Below are 15,684 nucleotides of genomic sequence, written 5' to 3'. Positions count from 1 at the left end.
TTAAAACTCTCTGACCACACACATTTAATACAGCCCACTTAACTATTCCACAACACTTAACAATTAAACGAGCACCTTCATCTGCAAACTGGTTGTTCTCTTTTTGGCTCGATGTGCATAAATTCAATTATCACCTCTGTGATCTGTTCTACATGTATGTGCATGAACACACGACAGACTCTCAAAACATATTTCTTCAGTGGCCAGTATCCAAGCGGATATTTATTTTCAATTTCACAGCATTACACTCATCTGTAGCTATACTTGTGAGAAAGGTTTATTCCAGATGCAGCAAGATCAGAGTAGAAGAGAAGCTTCAGACATATCTGCAGCAAGCTCAGATTCGACCAGTAATGCAATTATTGAAATTTAAATACTCAAATGTATGTTTTGGACACATGACCAGAGACATTTTTATACAGGTTACTCAAATGGTGTAATTGTAACAAGGAATATACTGAAGAAAATACTAAACAAAGTAAGATTTCAGTCCCATTTTATTCCTTCGGAAAAAAAAAAAACTTTTTGCACAAAATAACATTCTGGTACAGAGCGATTCAAACTTACAACAGTGTGCTGCCCTCTTGTGGAAAGTCAACAATAGACCGTTCTTGAAAATAAAATACAAGAAGTTTCTTAGTATAACACTATATTGAAAGTCATAGAAAATGTCGGACACATTTTCCTTGTATTACAAGAAATGCAAATTTGTACTCCAAATCAAATAAGTATAGTACAAGCATAAGTTTGCCAAACAATATGTTGTATTTATCTACATTATTTATTAATATTACATTATTTTGAAACGCAAATGATTCAAATTCAAAATGCAGTTGTGTCACCAAAGTCCTTGTTCCATTTGTTGTACATATTGAGAGTTGCTGGGCTAACACTGGGCTTGATGCGCTTCAGGGAATCCTCAAAGTCTTTTATCTTGATGTTGCGCATCTTGAAAATGTGAGGAGGATATCTTAGCTTAACTTCCAAACTAAGTAGAAGGAACATCATTGATTGCACATACTAACCTCACTAGCAGCCATGTGACGAACTTGGTCTGGTCCCAGTTCTGTGTGAGAAGATTTTCACATGAAATAACGTAAATCTTACCTACGGGACAAGATGCGATCATTCATCAGTTGTAAGGTTCCTACCTCTGATTGGCCCCAGTGCAGCATCTTTAGCCAAGGATGTCAGATCACTTCCAGAATACCCTGCAGTTGCTCTATTAATAAAGAAAGGGTGGCACGTTCATCATAAAATCTTGCGGGGTAAAGTTGTGAATATGGACATGGTGACTATAATAAACTCACTTTGCAAGCCAGTTCAACTCATTATTGTGGAGTGGACTCCCATGCTTTGCTAAAAGATGTTGCAGAAGTGCGACTCTCGTCTGACAAAATATAACATCAACATTTATAGGCTGACAGCAAAAGAAACCTTGACTTTGGTAGGGATGGTAAATACCTTCTCATCAGGCAATGCCACGTAGACTCTTTTTGCAAAGCGCCTGCAGGATATACCAGAGAACATTGATGATCCGAACAAAAAAAAAAAAAAAAACTAACAGGAGTGATGGTTGTGCAGAACAGAAGGGGACAGTGCGTTACCTTAACACTGCTTCATCTAGTTCCTGAGGTCTGTTGGTGGCTCCCATGACAAGCACCCTGTCATCTCCTCCAGACTGCACCTGACCCACAAAAGCACACCGACATGACAATAAGGATGCAGCAATAACTGCAACACGTAACTTGCATAGTAAGCATTAAATGTCCTAAACCTCTTACCCCATCAAATTCAATGAGGAACTCTGTTTTTAAACGACGTGAGAACTCCTGCTCTCCTTCCCGTCTCTCACAGAGCAAACTGTCCACTTCATCTAAAAATGGATGCAAAATCAGAATATGGCTGTTCAAATATAAATATAAAGGGGGTCTAATTTGGGTCCAGTCCAAGTGTACAATACCAACCAATGAAGATGACAGAGGGCTGTAACTCCCTGGCAGCAGAAAACAATGCTCGGACAAGCTTCTCGCTCTCTCCCACCTGAAAGGATGGTGAACATCACACTAAATATATTGCAGGGGGAAAAAAAAGTACAAACTAAAATGATCACATGTACAAAGTTGACTCCACTTACGTATTTTGACGTCAAACTGGCTGCACTCATGTTGAAGAATGTGCTGTTTGACTCTGCCGCAACTGCTTTTGCCTGGTAAAGGAAGCAAAAAATGCATTCAATTGCTGACTGAACACAAAAACAACAAAATTGGTTTTGGTGTCAGAGTCAAGTGCATTCATGTTTCTTTTTGCATGGAAAAAAAAAATACACCACTCATTATTAATTCACTCACCAGCATAGTTTTCCCATTTCCTGGTGGGCCGAATAAGAGCAAACCTCGTGCAGGAGCTCTCAACCCAGTGAAAAGCTACACAGGGAAAGATTAACCAATCATGAAATGTGGTGCATATTACGGTGACCATGACCCATATTTAGATGTTCACCTCCGGTCTTAAGGCAGGAAGAATGACAATCTCCTGGAGTGCTTGTTTGGCCAGATCTTGGCCAGCAATATCATTAAATGTTACAGATGCCCCACTGAAATGAAGGACATGAAAACACAGAATAACTACAGAATCTTTTCCTGAAAAGTACATGATTTCAACTTACGTGTCTACAATTTCATTCAGGATCATGTTTGCCAGTTTGCTGTCCACATTCTTGAAATTTTTCAGCTGCTTCTTTTGGGGCTGCTTTGAATGTCTACCCACTTGTGGTGTTACCTTCGCAACAACAAATAATATCTCAACCTCCATCATAACAAGACACATGAAAGTCATTTACCTTTAAATCGGGGGCTCTATAAGGTGGTCTTCCTGCTGTGGAGGGCCTGGTGTTTTTGGACATCCCTTGGACCGCAAGCTGACTTTTAGGTTTTGTTTGTTTTGGAACATTTTCTGAAGCATTCTGGGGTTTAATCTTTCCTTTGGAAGCCAATGTGCTCTCTGTACAGACAGCAACAGTACTAATTATTATTATTATGTATTTTTTTGTCAAGCAGATACAGCATGCATGAGACCCTAACATATTTGTTAGAAAAACATTGACAAAAAGGGGATAATATGCAAACCCCACACAGAAAGGCTGAGAACTGGACAGATGACGTGCCTGTAGGAAAATTATATGGGACAAAATCAAATTGTCTCTTACCTAAAAGAGCAAGTCTGTCCTTAGCCATGGTAAGGTTGGTGATCATTTTATCCTGAAGTCTCTTGGCCCGCTCATACTGCTCCCCTGTTGACAGCTAAATTAGCGTAAAAGCAAGAATACACTATTGTCCTGATTGCTCGGTTCCTACCTTGTGCCGTAATCGTCACAGCGATGCCGCTTTCGAGCTCAACAATTCCCCTCTTGTACCACTGTAGAGCTTCCTCCTTCTCTCCTGCCACCACACAAGAGTTCTTAGAAAGCTGTCACAGAACCGCAAACAAGTAAGATGGTACCCATGGGCACCGTAAACATACCTGTATCATCTTCATCGATCCTCAGTGCTTTGGATATATACTCAAACGCTTGCTTATGATGGTTTTTAACCACTTCGCCAGTATCTCTGCCGTTACTCGCATTTGTTTTGACCGACATCACTCCTTTTGTAAATCTACAGCTCAGACTTTAGCATATTATTTTGCACAAAGCGGGGAAGTTGGTCTTAAACTATTGTAGTCAGATCGACATCTGGCTTTTAAAATACATCGGCATCAATATAGTTACAATAACTCATCGGAAGACTATCCCAAAAATAGTACTGTATTCTTGTTCATAGTGATCTATGATACCGTTTGGAGGTACGGTATTGATTTCCGAAAATGATCATTAACTTCCGCGTTCACGTTCAAGCCCCGCCCTCTTGTCCTATCGTGTAGCAAATAAAGAGTACTTCCGTAAATATTTTCAAAATAATAGCATTTTTACGTTTGTTTTGGAGTCGGAAATAGAATGCAGCACACTTAAAAGAAACAAAACGAAACAGTGGTTTAATAGTATGGGGATAAATGCTTTTTGAGATATTTCTTAATTTTTCCGTTCATTTTTCATGGTGATGTGTTCAAGACAATTCAACTGATTAAATTCCTTTTACAAATATGGAACTCTGCAACTGATTTAGAAAGGGTCAGGCTTACCACATAGCGATATGTGGTAGGAAATATGCGTTTTGACACACCACACTACGTGTTTGTGTAAAAAATAAAATACAAAATAAATATAAAAAAAATAATATAAACAAAAATTAATGGTTGCCAGCAGGTACGTCACGTCCGAGACTCCGCCCATGTGTCTCAGCCAATCACAGTTGTTGAAAGTCATCAGTAGGACAACTTTGGCGACGCCTCTTGGCTGACTTGCTCATCAATCAAACCAACATTTTCCTCGGTATTTTTTTTTATTTTATTTTTTTTACCGTGACAACTATCTGAAATTCTAGTGTTGTCCTTTCTGATTGCGCCCGATGTGTTTCAATTTTTGTACTTTGCAATTTGAGCTGCTTGTCTGAACGTAGGTTCCCTCTCGCGACGAACCGGTCAATAGCAGCTGACGGAACACCTTAGCCCGCACAAGCCTCTGAGCCGACTATTTCCCCAGTCCCAACTGTTCTTTGTCTCTTCTCCATTAACAAGTTAGCCACAGCCATCAATTCCCAGACGTGTTTGCTGACACTGGCTTACAATTAGATTTTAATCGACTGACAAGACCTAAATACACCAAAATAGGCGGCTTTGGAACCAAGATGTCCAATCGAGTGGTGTGCAGAGAAGCAAGTCACGCCGGGAGCTGGTACTCTGCTTCGGGTAATTGTCAACACAGCACCGGCCGTTAGCACACCGTGTGATAGCTGCCTTTTGTCTTTGATCTCCCCCCCCAGCACTATATGTTCTGCCTTGGTTAGCATTTTATAGTTTTGTCTTTAATACCCAGTGAGAGCAATCCCCCAAATCGAGAGTTTTAGACAACGTTTCATTTGTTGATGGAGATAAGATAGCTAACATTTAGCAGTAGCTTGTCTTGCTCGCTCATTGTCATTCGATAATTTCTACCATTTACTCTCATTTGTGTTTAACAAGATATTTACAGTTCAAGATTTTCCAACAATTCGAGCAAAAAAAGGCCAGCGTGACAGTCTTGCTAAATAAAACATGGCCGCAACTCTTGATGCCAAGAAGATAACATTTCAGTCTTGTTATGACCTCGTTTAGTAGTGTGCAACACTGGAATGCTTTTAGTTATGCCGTTAAACAGTCCCTGCTGAGAGACAAACAGATAGGTTAGGGTAACAACATCGCGCATCCACGTTCCCCCCTTCCCCCATCTCAGCAGCCAGTTATCCCTTTAAGCCTCCCTGACTGCATTGTAATGATAGCTAGTTTGTTCTATATGTCGTTTCCTCTGCTCGATGAGAAAAATCTGCATCATCACTGTATTCAGAATTGATGCACCCACAAAACTGTTGATTTAACTTGAATATGTAAATATGCAGGGCTGGTATCCTCAACCAATATTTTGTTTGTGCACCCTGGATGCAGTTTGGGCACACCTATTAAAACTACTACTACTAATTTTAAATATCTATTTCAACACAGGCATTTCAGGTTTTTATTAATTTAGCTACATAAGACGGTTCAGTTTTAGAAACACCTCAGTCTCTTGCAGTGCAGTTACGTACCTCTGCAAAGTATAACCGCTAAGGGTGTGCCTCTTTCCAAAAAAAATAGTGGTGTGCAACTACTGCATAGTTTGATATTAATCCGATACCAAGAAAATACAGGCCCAGTATCGCCAAGATGTATACTGATACAAATACTTATATAAATAAGATGGAAGTATCATTGATTTACTAAATCTCAATTGCTGTATCAACATTATTGTCCAAAACAGTTAGTTTGAGTTTGACCTGAATCCTTCATGAACAACAGTCTGATTGGATTGATGTAAACAATATAGTTGCCATTTCAAAGTATTTTTAGCTGAAACAATATTAATATAAGTATGCCATCTTTTATTAGTCTTTTCATTCTATTTTCAGGAGCCCAGCTGAATGCACAACTAGAAGGCTGGTTGTCGCAAGCACAGTCTACAATCAAACCCGCCAGAGCCATCATAGCTCCGTAATCACATTGAAAAACTGAAGAGAAATGTTATCTGGGCTTCCAAGCCATCTCATTTGTGTTGCAATTTTTTTTTGCAGGCATGCAGGGTATACCTACTGTGGTGCTTGTGCCGCACATGCCTACAAGCAGGTTGACCCTTCTGTTACGTAAGTCTTTGATGAGTCTTTGTTGAAAAGTACAGTGAAACCTCTCAGGTCAAATCCAGAGACTTGCTCAGTCAGTATTGCGTGAAATCAAGCTTGAAAAAACCTTTTATGACTTTGCCCTCCAAATGATACAACTTGACAGGCACTTTTGAGGTTCTGGTACTGTGGAGTGACACGATGTCTTTTATTCTTCAGTCGTAGGGTGTTCATCCTGGGACCCTCTCACCATGTGCCCCTCTCCCGCTGTGCCCTATCAACAGCAGACGTCTACAGGACACCTTTGTATGACCTGAGAATCGACCAGAAGGGTATGATAAGATGATTAGAACAAATGGAAAATCACCTTTTTGTAACTGCTATTTGAGCCTTTTTGACTATCCGATTAATTACAATTATTCTTTGATTTTCAGTTTATGCTGACCTCTGGAAAACAGGGTTGTTTGAAAGGATGAGCATGCAGACGGACGAAGATGAGCACAGTATTGAAATGCACTTGCCTTATACTGCTAAAGCCATGGAGAGGTAATTCATGTTTCATGACAAAATAATAGGCTGGATGTAAACAAAGGCTGAATGGACACAAATCTGGGTGTATCGTGGCAGCACATAGGGGATCATTTTGTGGAACGTGTGCTTGTGGGTTGTTTCATGTATTCAGATACTGCCATTATAAGAGCTCTTTACAGCACATGCTTGAAAATGAATCACATTGGTGCAATCATTTCCCTTAAATTACTGCACCCCGAGTGGTTTCACGGATTGATTCCAAATTCTTGTCAGCTACAAAGATGACTTCAGCATCGTGCCCGTGCTAGTGGGAGCTCTGAGCGAGTCCAAGGAACAAGAGTACGGGAAGCTGCTCAGCAAGTACCTGGCAGACCCTTCCAACCTTTTCGTTATCTCATCGGATTTCTGCCACTGGGGTCAGTTCCGATAAACATAAGGAATGGAAATGAGGCGCATATATACGTATGCATTTTAGCGATTCTTAAAAAGGTTGACTTATTTTTGTTTGTTAAGGTCAGCGGTTCCGATACACATATTATGATCAATCTCAAGGGGAAATCTACAGGTCAATTGAACATCTTGACAAAATGGTAAATCATGTCAGCCTTTGGAGTGTGTTCTTTTCAGAAAGAATTGTTTTCAGAATAGAATGCACTCCTACTGAAAGTCATCCATTGTGTGTTATCTGTTTGTCTTGAAAGGGGATGGGCATTATAGAACAGTTGGATCCCATGCCGTTCACCAACTACCTGAAAAAGTACCGCAATACCATCTGTGGGCGTCACCCCATTGGAGTGCTGCTAAATGTGAGTCAATGAGGATGAATATACTGTTTAACAAATAGACATAGTTGCCCCATGGTTCACCGCCAGAACACTCTACGCCATCAAATGGTGTTATTAAAAAAATGGATGGATGTATATACATAAGCAAGTTGAAATGTACTGGAAGTGAAGTTCATGAGATTTTTTTTGCAAACGGTCAAGGAACATGAAAGAAAAGCACGCCAAGATGAGAACACTTGAGCGCATGTTCAGTCAGCGCATGTGTGTTTTGATGTCTTTCAGGCTGTGGCGGAGCTGAGGAAGAACGGTATAGACATGAACTTCAGTTTTCTGAACTACGCTCAGTCGAGCGAGTGCCGAAACTGGCAGGACAGCTCTGTGAGCTACGCTGCGGGGGCGCTCATCGTTCATTGAGGTCGATGATCGCAGGGGTCACTGCATCATCGCAGCCCTGCCGTTTATTATCTATTGCCATTACCAGATCTATACACGCTTGCCCCCCCCTACCTTAACCCCCACCTCTCAAAAAAAAAAAAAAAAAAGCAAAGCCTTCTATTTGCAGGAAGGACTCAGCCTCGTCACCCTCCCAGTGCTCCTGTCTTTTCTCCCCACTATCCTCCCAGTTTGCTGTCAGTCTCAGAATATTAGGTGGAATATTTCAGTTTCAAAGCGACATTCTGAGACAACAGGTCGATGGAAAAATTTAGAGGTCAGATAAGGTTTAACATGATTATGGTTTGAATTAAGTGGCGATCTTATTTGGGCTCTTGTGAGGGCCCCAGTCGTCCCCTGTCCCTCTGAACTCAATGGATTTTGAGTTGTGATAAGCAATCAACATCGGACACTTGGTGGTTCATACTCGTGTAATCTTCCTCAGATAAATAATGAAGACAACAACTCTGCGGAACATGGAAATCAAAAATAATGATATATTGCAGGAAAGCTAAAGAGGTTTTTTCAGCTGTGTCAAACCAGTTTCACATAGTATTTTGGCATTTTGAACAAAAGGGCTGCATTTAGTTGCGTTCACCAACCCCCTGCTTTACAAAACCAAAAACAGATAAAGCTCACATTACTTAAACTTGTTTTAATCTATTTTATTTTTAACAAAATCTTATTTATCTCCTATCTAGTTTTAGTAGTTGTGGTATTTACTGATTACTGTGTGGATTTGGACACAAGCAGTGCTGTCATAGATGCTTTTTAGTCCTCAACTTAATTTTCCCCATTAAACCAGTGGTGCGACAAAGCGTTCCATTTTAGAGATACAAATTCCGATCAAGTGTGCAAATTGCCAATTATGTTGTGAAAAAGATGGTTGTTTACGCCCTGTCCGTTTACTGTAGGATCTTGTCGAACATTACCAGCATTTGTTTGAATGTTTTGGTCCAATTTCAAATTTGGAATCACCAGACTGTTAACATGTGACAACAGAAAGGATTGGGACTGTTTGAATTTAATCATGAGTGGCATTAAAGCTTTTTACTTTATCTGCACAAAGCCATAATGCTTGGCTGTAGTTGGAATTTAGCAGTTACATCTGCTAAATGAAATGTGCCCCATAATGAGGCGGTTAAGTGCATACAGAAACAGAATGCCAGCAGTTGGTTAATTGTGACGGGAGCATTGACTCATGGCAATATATTTCTGGCAGCACACGGTTTCCATCATCCTGCCGTTTTTGACACGGGGATTCTCCTCTTTCCATTTAAAAAAAAATGTTGAACTTAAATGAGTATATTAACCCCACCCCACTCACACACACACACTTTTAAAGAGGAAGCTTTAGCCACTTCTCAATGAACACTAGAAGAAGTTTCCGGAGTTGATGACAATTAGGTGGGTAAATTCTTGTGAACTGAGCAATTTTCTAATCTGAAATTGTAATGTGGTGTGTCCACATTTTGAAAAAGATAGTTGGGGGGAAACAAACTAAAGTTGGAAGACACTCAAAAGTATTCCAAGAATAGTTGAGCTGTAATCTTGTATACAGCTCACTGTAGGTGATGCAGTCCTCTCGACGTTTGTTGTCCTCACCACCATATGAAAGTAAAGAAAATACTTTTGTTTGAAACAATGTGGCCACAGACTGCAAGTTGAGTCACCAGTCACTTAGTCTGGTGTTGATTTCAAACCAGTAAAGCATGACACACTGTGTTGTTGTGCCTTTTTATCAATGTTGAACAAACACATTTATAGTGTATTCTCACAAATAGTCTTTTTTTTTTAGAAAGTGTAAACGTTTAATCGCTATGTGCCCTGCCTACCACACCCCACCCTGGCCTTCTTTACCTGGTGCCCGAAAATGCCACCTTCAGTCCACTTGTGTGTGTGTGAAGACCCCCCCCCCCCATCCGTTGGTCTCCAGTGCCACCAATTGTTTCCCATTTGCTTTCTTCAGCAGGGAGTGGTGATTGTCCCCCCTGCCACCTCACCCAATTCCTGTACTAAGACAAAGCCTGAACCTCAACACTGTTCTTTTGCTTTCTAATATTTGTATTTTAGATTTTCTTTTCTGTGTATTTTTTATTTTTTTCTTGTTGAGAACACGCTAACTTACATCATTTTCCGAAAATATACTACTCCCGAAACGGAGTTTTTTGATCTCAGGTTCAACTGGCAAAGCATCGCAAGAGATTCTCCAGATAAGGCAAAGGATTTATGTTACAAACCAAGTAAAATATACTGAAAAGCAAATATGTTGTCTTGTATTTCCTTATATACACTTATAAATCCAAATGGAATAAGTGACAGTACTGCTCAAAATATGTAATCTGATGAAATGCAGATATCAAAGATGATAGAACATAAAGATAGAATACAGAGAACATTGTGCTTACGCTTTAAAGTAAACAATGGAATCTCAAATTACTTAAACCAAAGGAAAAAAAAGTCCTACCTGGATACTGTAAGTCACTGACTGTGCTGCTCCTAAATTGATTTCTAAGCTTCTATAGATATTCAAAGTTGTTTATTTTTGTGTGTGATTCCTCTCCAACAGGAAGTTCAGGTACCCGGGAGGTTTGACTGTAGATTAGGCAATTGAACCTATTAAACTGCCCTTTGTTTGAAAAGGTAAACTCCAAACCTATTTAAAACAACATTAACCATAATGTTATGCATTAAATTAAGAGTACTATTACGTAAGATGTTGTTGCTACAGGTATTTTTTTTTTTTTTTTTAGGCCAATGTCTTCAAAGAGTGAAAAAAAAAATTAATTCACATTTGTATATGCACACAAAGTCATAATGGACACACCTCTCTTTGCTTTTGAGAGCTTTCACGGTGGCTGGTTGACATTTCTGAAGACTTCACAATAGGGAAAGAAATAAAATAGACTAAACAGTATGTACTGCAATAAGGATTTGCTTAACTATCTCAGCTTTAGCATGGTCTTGGCAGGACTATGGCACCTCTACCACCACAAGAAAATCCAAACCTGCTATGGCCGCCACATGGAACACACACCTCACATCAGGTTGGTGCCAGCCAGTCTGGCTTGGTTCCTTCAGGAGTTACCAGCTATTCTGATCCCAATACTTCTGATGCTCATTCCGCAAAAACCCAACAATATGGGAAAGATGCTTCTACTTGGAACCTTTTGCCTACACTATTTTCACAGGTAAAAGAAAAGGAGTCGTGAAGAGCTTCGTCTCCAGATAACAGTACATGACATAACTAGATTTTATTGGCAAGAGTGCAAGCAAAACAATTACAGTAAGGAACCAGATGTTAGTTCATTAAGAGCACAAATATTTCAACAAAAGTGATAAATAACGGCAGATACTGTAAATGTTCAACTTGCTTTGTCTTTCAACCCCTTAGGACATTCATCTATTCACTTCTGATCAGAGGACAATCTTACCCATTGAATGTGATGATGGGAGCAATGATGTTTACATCTGCAAATGGGTTCTTGCAGGGACATTACCTATTGCATTGTGCACAGCTGGACCAATGGAAAACCGATTGTCGTCTTAAAATTGGTGGGTATCACGTAGGCTATATTTTGTTACATTGTATTATAAAGTAAATCCTTCATTTAGATGTGCAATGCTTTATAGCTAAACTATAATCCTGGGGACTTCTTTTAGGTTTATTATTTTTTTACACTGGAATGGCAATCAATTTGCACAGTGATTATTGTCTACGTAAGTTGAGGAAAAAGGGGGAAGTGATTTACAAGATACCCAAAGGTAAGTACAAGTTTATACCCCAGTTAACTCGTATAGTATTAGCTATGTGTGGAATTATTTTTTCATGTTTTCTTTCAGGAGGCCTTTTCGAGTATGTATCTGCTCCAAATTACTTTGGAGAGATTATCGAGTGGTTTGGCTATGCTATAGCCACATGGGGCCTTCCATCACTCTCATTTGCTGTATATACGACATGCTTCGTTGGTCCAAGAGCTATTTACCATCACAGGTGATAATTACTAGAAGCTTAGCAGTGTGGAAAAAAAATCACATTCCAACTGAGTGACAGAATTTGCTGTTTTTTTTCTTTTAGGTTTTACAAGGGTAAATTCAAGGACTACCCCAAGTCACGAAAGGCTCTCATTCCATATTTACTTTGAGGAATTTTGATAAGACAATGGAGAAAGAGCTGCAGAATTTGCTACTTTTATTTTGTTCATGTTTAAAAGCTGGTTTACTGGTCAAAAGTCTATTGCTGGCATTAAGAGCTAAATACATTTACAGTCTGTCACTTGGAAAGATCCAAACTATACTGTAACTTTTAAGTTAATTTCCCTTGTAGGATAGATACGCCTTGCCTCACAGGTATTTTTGGATAAAACATTCACTTTTTATGCTTCAAAAGGTTCTGGCTTGAAAATGATTAGAGATAAAGGCATACTGTAAGTGTTGCTTGATGCAATTTTGCTACTCTGGCATTTATGTAGATGGTTAGTTAACTAAGGGGCCTCAGGCAAGGTCTGGGAAAACAAGGAGTGTTGAAACTCTGCAAAGCAAATGTTCCATTTTTCCCCATATTCAGTCACGGTGATCAATCTTATGGCACACATTTAGTTGATAAACCAAAGCGATTCGTATGTTCTTCTTAGGAAACCAGAAGTTGTTTTTAATGTTTTGTAAATTGATAGTTCATAATATAAATTTCCCTCATTTACTTGTATTGCTTTGAATTAAAAGGGAAGGGGAAAACACAAAATTTGTGTTATGCTATAGGGTCCATCCATCCATCCATCCATCCATCCATCCATCCATCCATCCATCCATCCATCCATCCATCCATCCATCCATCCATCCATCCATCCATCCATCCATCCATCCATCCATCCATCCATCCATCCATCCATCCATCCATCCATCCATCCATCCATCCATTTCCCTCCGCTTATCTGGAGTTAAGTCGTGGGGGCAGCAGTTTTAGCTGCCCAGATGTTCCTCTCCCCAACCACTTTATCCAGCTATTCTGGGGGGAATTTGAAGATGTTCCCAGGCCAGCCAACGTGTCCTGAGTCTTCCACGAGGTCTCCTCGCAGTGGTACGTGCTTGAAGCATCTCCAACTCAGTGCATTTGAATCTCTATGCGGTTTGTGATCAACCGGTGGCGAGTCCAGGGTGTAGTTTTGTTCTTGTTGTCATAAACCACTTTTTAATATTTTGAGTCAGTTCATATCTTGTATTGTATATCGTATATCGAGGACAACATTTGCAGTTTCTACAGCAACTTGTAAAGCATTTAGTTTTGCTGTGAAGGAGTCAATCACATCTACATGCACAGCTCCATCTTGAGACAAGGATGCAGGTGAGAAGACTGCATATTTGGTATTCAAGTGACACCAATTCTTAGTCTGGTTCCTCTTCATCAGCCCACAGCCACACTTGCTGTCTAAACTCTCAATGTCCTCTTGTGTCACATCTTTTGGAAGAGTCCAGTGGTGAGCACAAGTCAAATCAATGAGAGAATCCCGAGTGTCATGCTGTAGTGCTGCAGCCACGGACTCAAGAGAGCTGCAGAAAGCCTCCACGCCATGAAGGTACTCCGTTTGCAGGCAACCTAACACTGATGCGCTTGACGTGGTGGCACACTAGGATTATAATGGGGGGGGGGGGGGGGGATCAGTCGAGGAAATAGAGACAGCAATTAAGACAAAATAAAAATCACTCTTACTTGATGTCTGATGTAAGCAGCTAAGTGGGTCTCAGTGCATCCGCCTCCAAGTAAAGCAAACGGTTCCCTCAGGGTAAGTCGGAGCACGTGCTCGGTCTTCTGACATGCCACCTTTCAAGACCACACAAACAAAAATAAATATTTGGTTATGGCATTGTGTATCCACTTTTTTTTTTTTTTAATCGTACCTTCAGTTCATTTAACATAGTCTCATTCCTGTGACAGAGGACTGTGGTACAAATCACAGACTCCTCAGCAGGGTATAAATGCAGCATAGTCTTAGATCCAAAATGTCTTGAGGTTACATTCCTCACTTTTCCGTAGACTTTGTGTGGGATTGTTGTGTGTAATGTTGCCACAGGTTGAGCCCCTGTAGAGGTAAACAAAAAGTGTGATGAATAAAGCCACAGATACAATTCACATTTAACTAAAGAAAATTGTAAACATTTACCTAGATCTCTGATATTACTAGAAATGATTTAATATATTTCCAGAATTAGACCAATTACATACTGTATGCAATATTTGAGGGCTGTAAATTAATAGCTGACATTGCAATAATGTCTTAAATCGTGGATACCTGTGAGTTGAGTAAGCGGCTCCATGAGATTAATTCCCACCCTCTCCACGACTATGATGCCGTGACTCCTTAGGTATTGCTGCAGAACTGGATGGATAACCTTCTGACAAACACATAGCTTCACGTCATCTTTCAATGCCTGTTTTCCTATGTCGAGGAGGTGATCCAGGATCTGAGATTCCATGTCAACGCCGTATTGGACCTCAATCGGTCCATCTCCTATTTCAGAAAGGTCACCAGCAAGGGATGTGCTGAACAATACCACACGGAGCGGTTCACATGGTTGAGTCATCACCTCCAAGCTCTCAAAACCATCTGGAATGTCAATTAATAATCCTGGAAACACTGCAGATTCCATTACAGAAACACCCTCAATGGACACAATTACTGTCTTGCCCAGAGTTACTGTACCAGAGCTGTTAGATGGTACAGTTAGTAAAAAGGCTTGCACTGCCAACTTGCTGATGTGAAATGCTTCATACTCTGTTAGCATACTGGCTGGTTTGCTGCAGAGAATACAGTAAGCCAACTTGATTAAGTTTTGGCTACTGCAAAAGTCGAGCTTCACTTTACAACCACACGCTTCTTGGTGAAGGTAATCGGTACACAGACCCAAAAGGTATTTATTTATCCTGATAGCTTCATTTTGTCCTAGACCAGACAGTTTGACTTTTTCAATAAGAGTCACACATAGTATAGCTGCAAACAACCCGCAGTCACTAAAACGAGATACGTGACTGCGAATGGAGGCTAAAATTAGATTTAGTAACGGTGTTGATGAATAAATGGCTGGAAGTAGCACTGATGATGTTGAGGTGGTCACAACTTGCCCTCCGATGTTGTTATGAATGTGTTTCAGTCTACCCGATGGACCATAACAAGATCTGAGAAGCTGACCCAAAAGATGAAGCTTGTTCAAAATGTCACTGTTTTCCAATGGTTGATCCGTGCAAAGCGCTGGGGATTTCTTAACGAGTCGAGACATCGTATTTCCCTTAAATGTTCATTTGAACACCAAAATCGGGAAATGTGGTTCTTGAGGATGAATTGGTTGACAAATTTGCAGAGTTTAAAAAAAGTGTTGCAAACTACGGCATTGCCTGATTGTAATTTAAAGTACATCGGAAAATGAGGGTTCAGTCACGTTAACATAAAAACAAAACAAAAACAGCATTATTTTTTGGACCACATATAATTTAATGATGACCATACTTGAAGAGGCTTAAATCAATTAAATTATTACTTTAATCAAATGCAATACAGGCTTCTATATAGAATACTCGTTTCCATGGCAGTTGCCAAAGCGTCGGGTCCTGCTGGTCCTAGTTGTTCGGTGGTCGCATAAATAAAAATATTTCAAACCTA

General features: G+C 40.0%; 4 protein-coding genes across 4 annotated transcripts; 2 read left to right on the top strand and 2 right to left on the bottom strand.

The window, feature by feature from the left end:
* Window positions 1-213: 213 nt before the first annotated feature.
* On the bottom strand, window positions 214-3,927 carry spast (spastin). Its single transcript, XM_085922762.1, has 16 exons — window positions 3,523-3,927; window positions 3,357-3,440; window positions 3,209-3,292; window positions 2,843-3,003; window positions 2,669-2,781; window positions 2,503-2,596; window positions 2,352-2,426; window positions 2,138-2,209; window positions 1,968-2,043; window positions 1,785-1,876; window positions 1,608-1,687; window positions 1,465-1,507; window positions 1,311-1,390; window positions 1,152-1,222; window positions 1,026-1,066; window positions 214-948 (listed from the first exon to the last, which is right to left on the bottom strand). The coding sequence occupies exons 1-16, from the start codon at window positions 3,638-3,640 to the stop codon at window positions 823-825; spliced, it is 1,410 nt and encodes a 469-aa protein (XP_085778888.1). The 5' UTR covers window positions 3,641-3,927; the 3' UTR covers window positions 214-822.
* A 490-nt stretch (window positions 3,928-4,417) lies between these two features.
* Window positions 4,418-10,313, top strand: memo1 (mediator of cell motility 1). The gene is made up of 9 exons (XM_085922674.1): window positions 4,418-4,845; window positions 6,078-6,159; window positions 6,240-6,308; window positions 6,504-6,616; window positions 6,719-6,830; window positions 7,089-7,231; window positions 7,329-7,405; window positions 7,517-7,621; window positions 7,883-10,313. Exons 1-9 carry the CDS (start codon window positions 4,785-4,787, stop codon window positions 8,012-8,014), a joined length of 894 nt encoding a protein of 297 aa, XP_085778800.1. The 5' UTR covers window positions 4,418-4,784; the 3' UTR covers window positions 8,015-10,313.
* A 635-nt stretch (window positions 10,314-10,948) lies between these two features.
* LOC147050303 (3-oxo-5-alpha-steroid 4-dehydrogenase 2-like) lies at window positions 10,949-12,914 on the top strand. Its single transcript, XM_085922919.1, has 5 exons — window positions 10,949-11,223; window positions 11,427-11,587; window positions 11,696-11,797; window positions 11,876-12,026; window positions 12,111-12,914. The coding sequence occupies exons 1-5, from the start codon at window positions 10,949-10,951 to the stop codon at window positions 12,175-12,177; spliced, it is 756 nt and encodes a 251-aa protein (XP_085779045.1). The 3' UTR covers window positions 12,178-12,914.
* Window positions 12,915-12,917: 3 nt separating this feature from the next.
* On the bottom strand, window positions 12,918-15,385 carry mkks (MKKS centrosomal shuttling protein). The gene is made up of 4 exons (XM_085922918.1): window positions 14,320-15,385; window positions 13,928-14,109; window positions 13,740-13,850; window positions 12,918-13,656 (listed from the first exon to the last, which is right to left on the bottom strand). Exons 1-4 carry the CDS (start codon window positions 15,302-15,304, stop codon window positions 13,234-13,236), a joined length of 1,701 nt encoding a protein of 566 aa, XP_085779044.1. The 5' UTR covers window positions 15,305-15,385; the 3' UTR covers window positions 12,918-13,233.
* Window positions 15,386-15,684: the final 299 nt, after the last annotated feature.

The sequence above is a fragment of the Syngnathus leptorhynchus genome, chromosome 10 (assembly GCF_054491065.1).
Source record: "Syngnathus leptorhynchus isolate UIUO chromosome 10, UIUO_Slep, whole genome shotgun sequence".
Taxonomy (NCBI): Eukaryota; Metazoa; Chordata; class Actinopteri; order Syngnathiformes; family Syngnathidae; genus Syngnathus; species Syngnathus leptorhynchus.
This window is presented reverse-complemented; position numbering and strand designations above follow the sequence as displayed.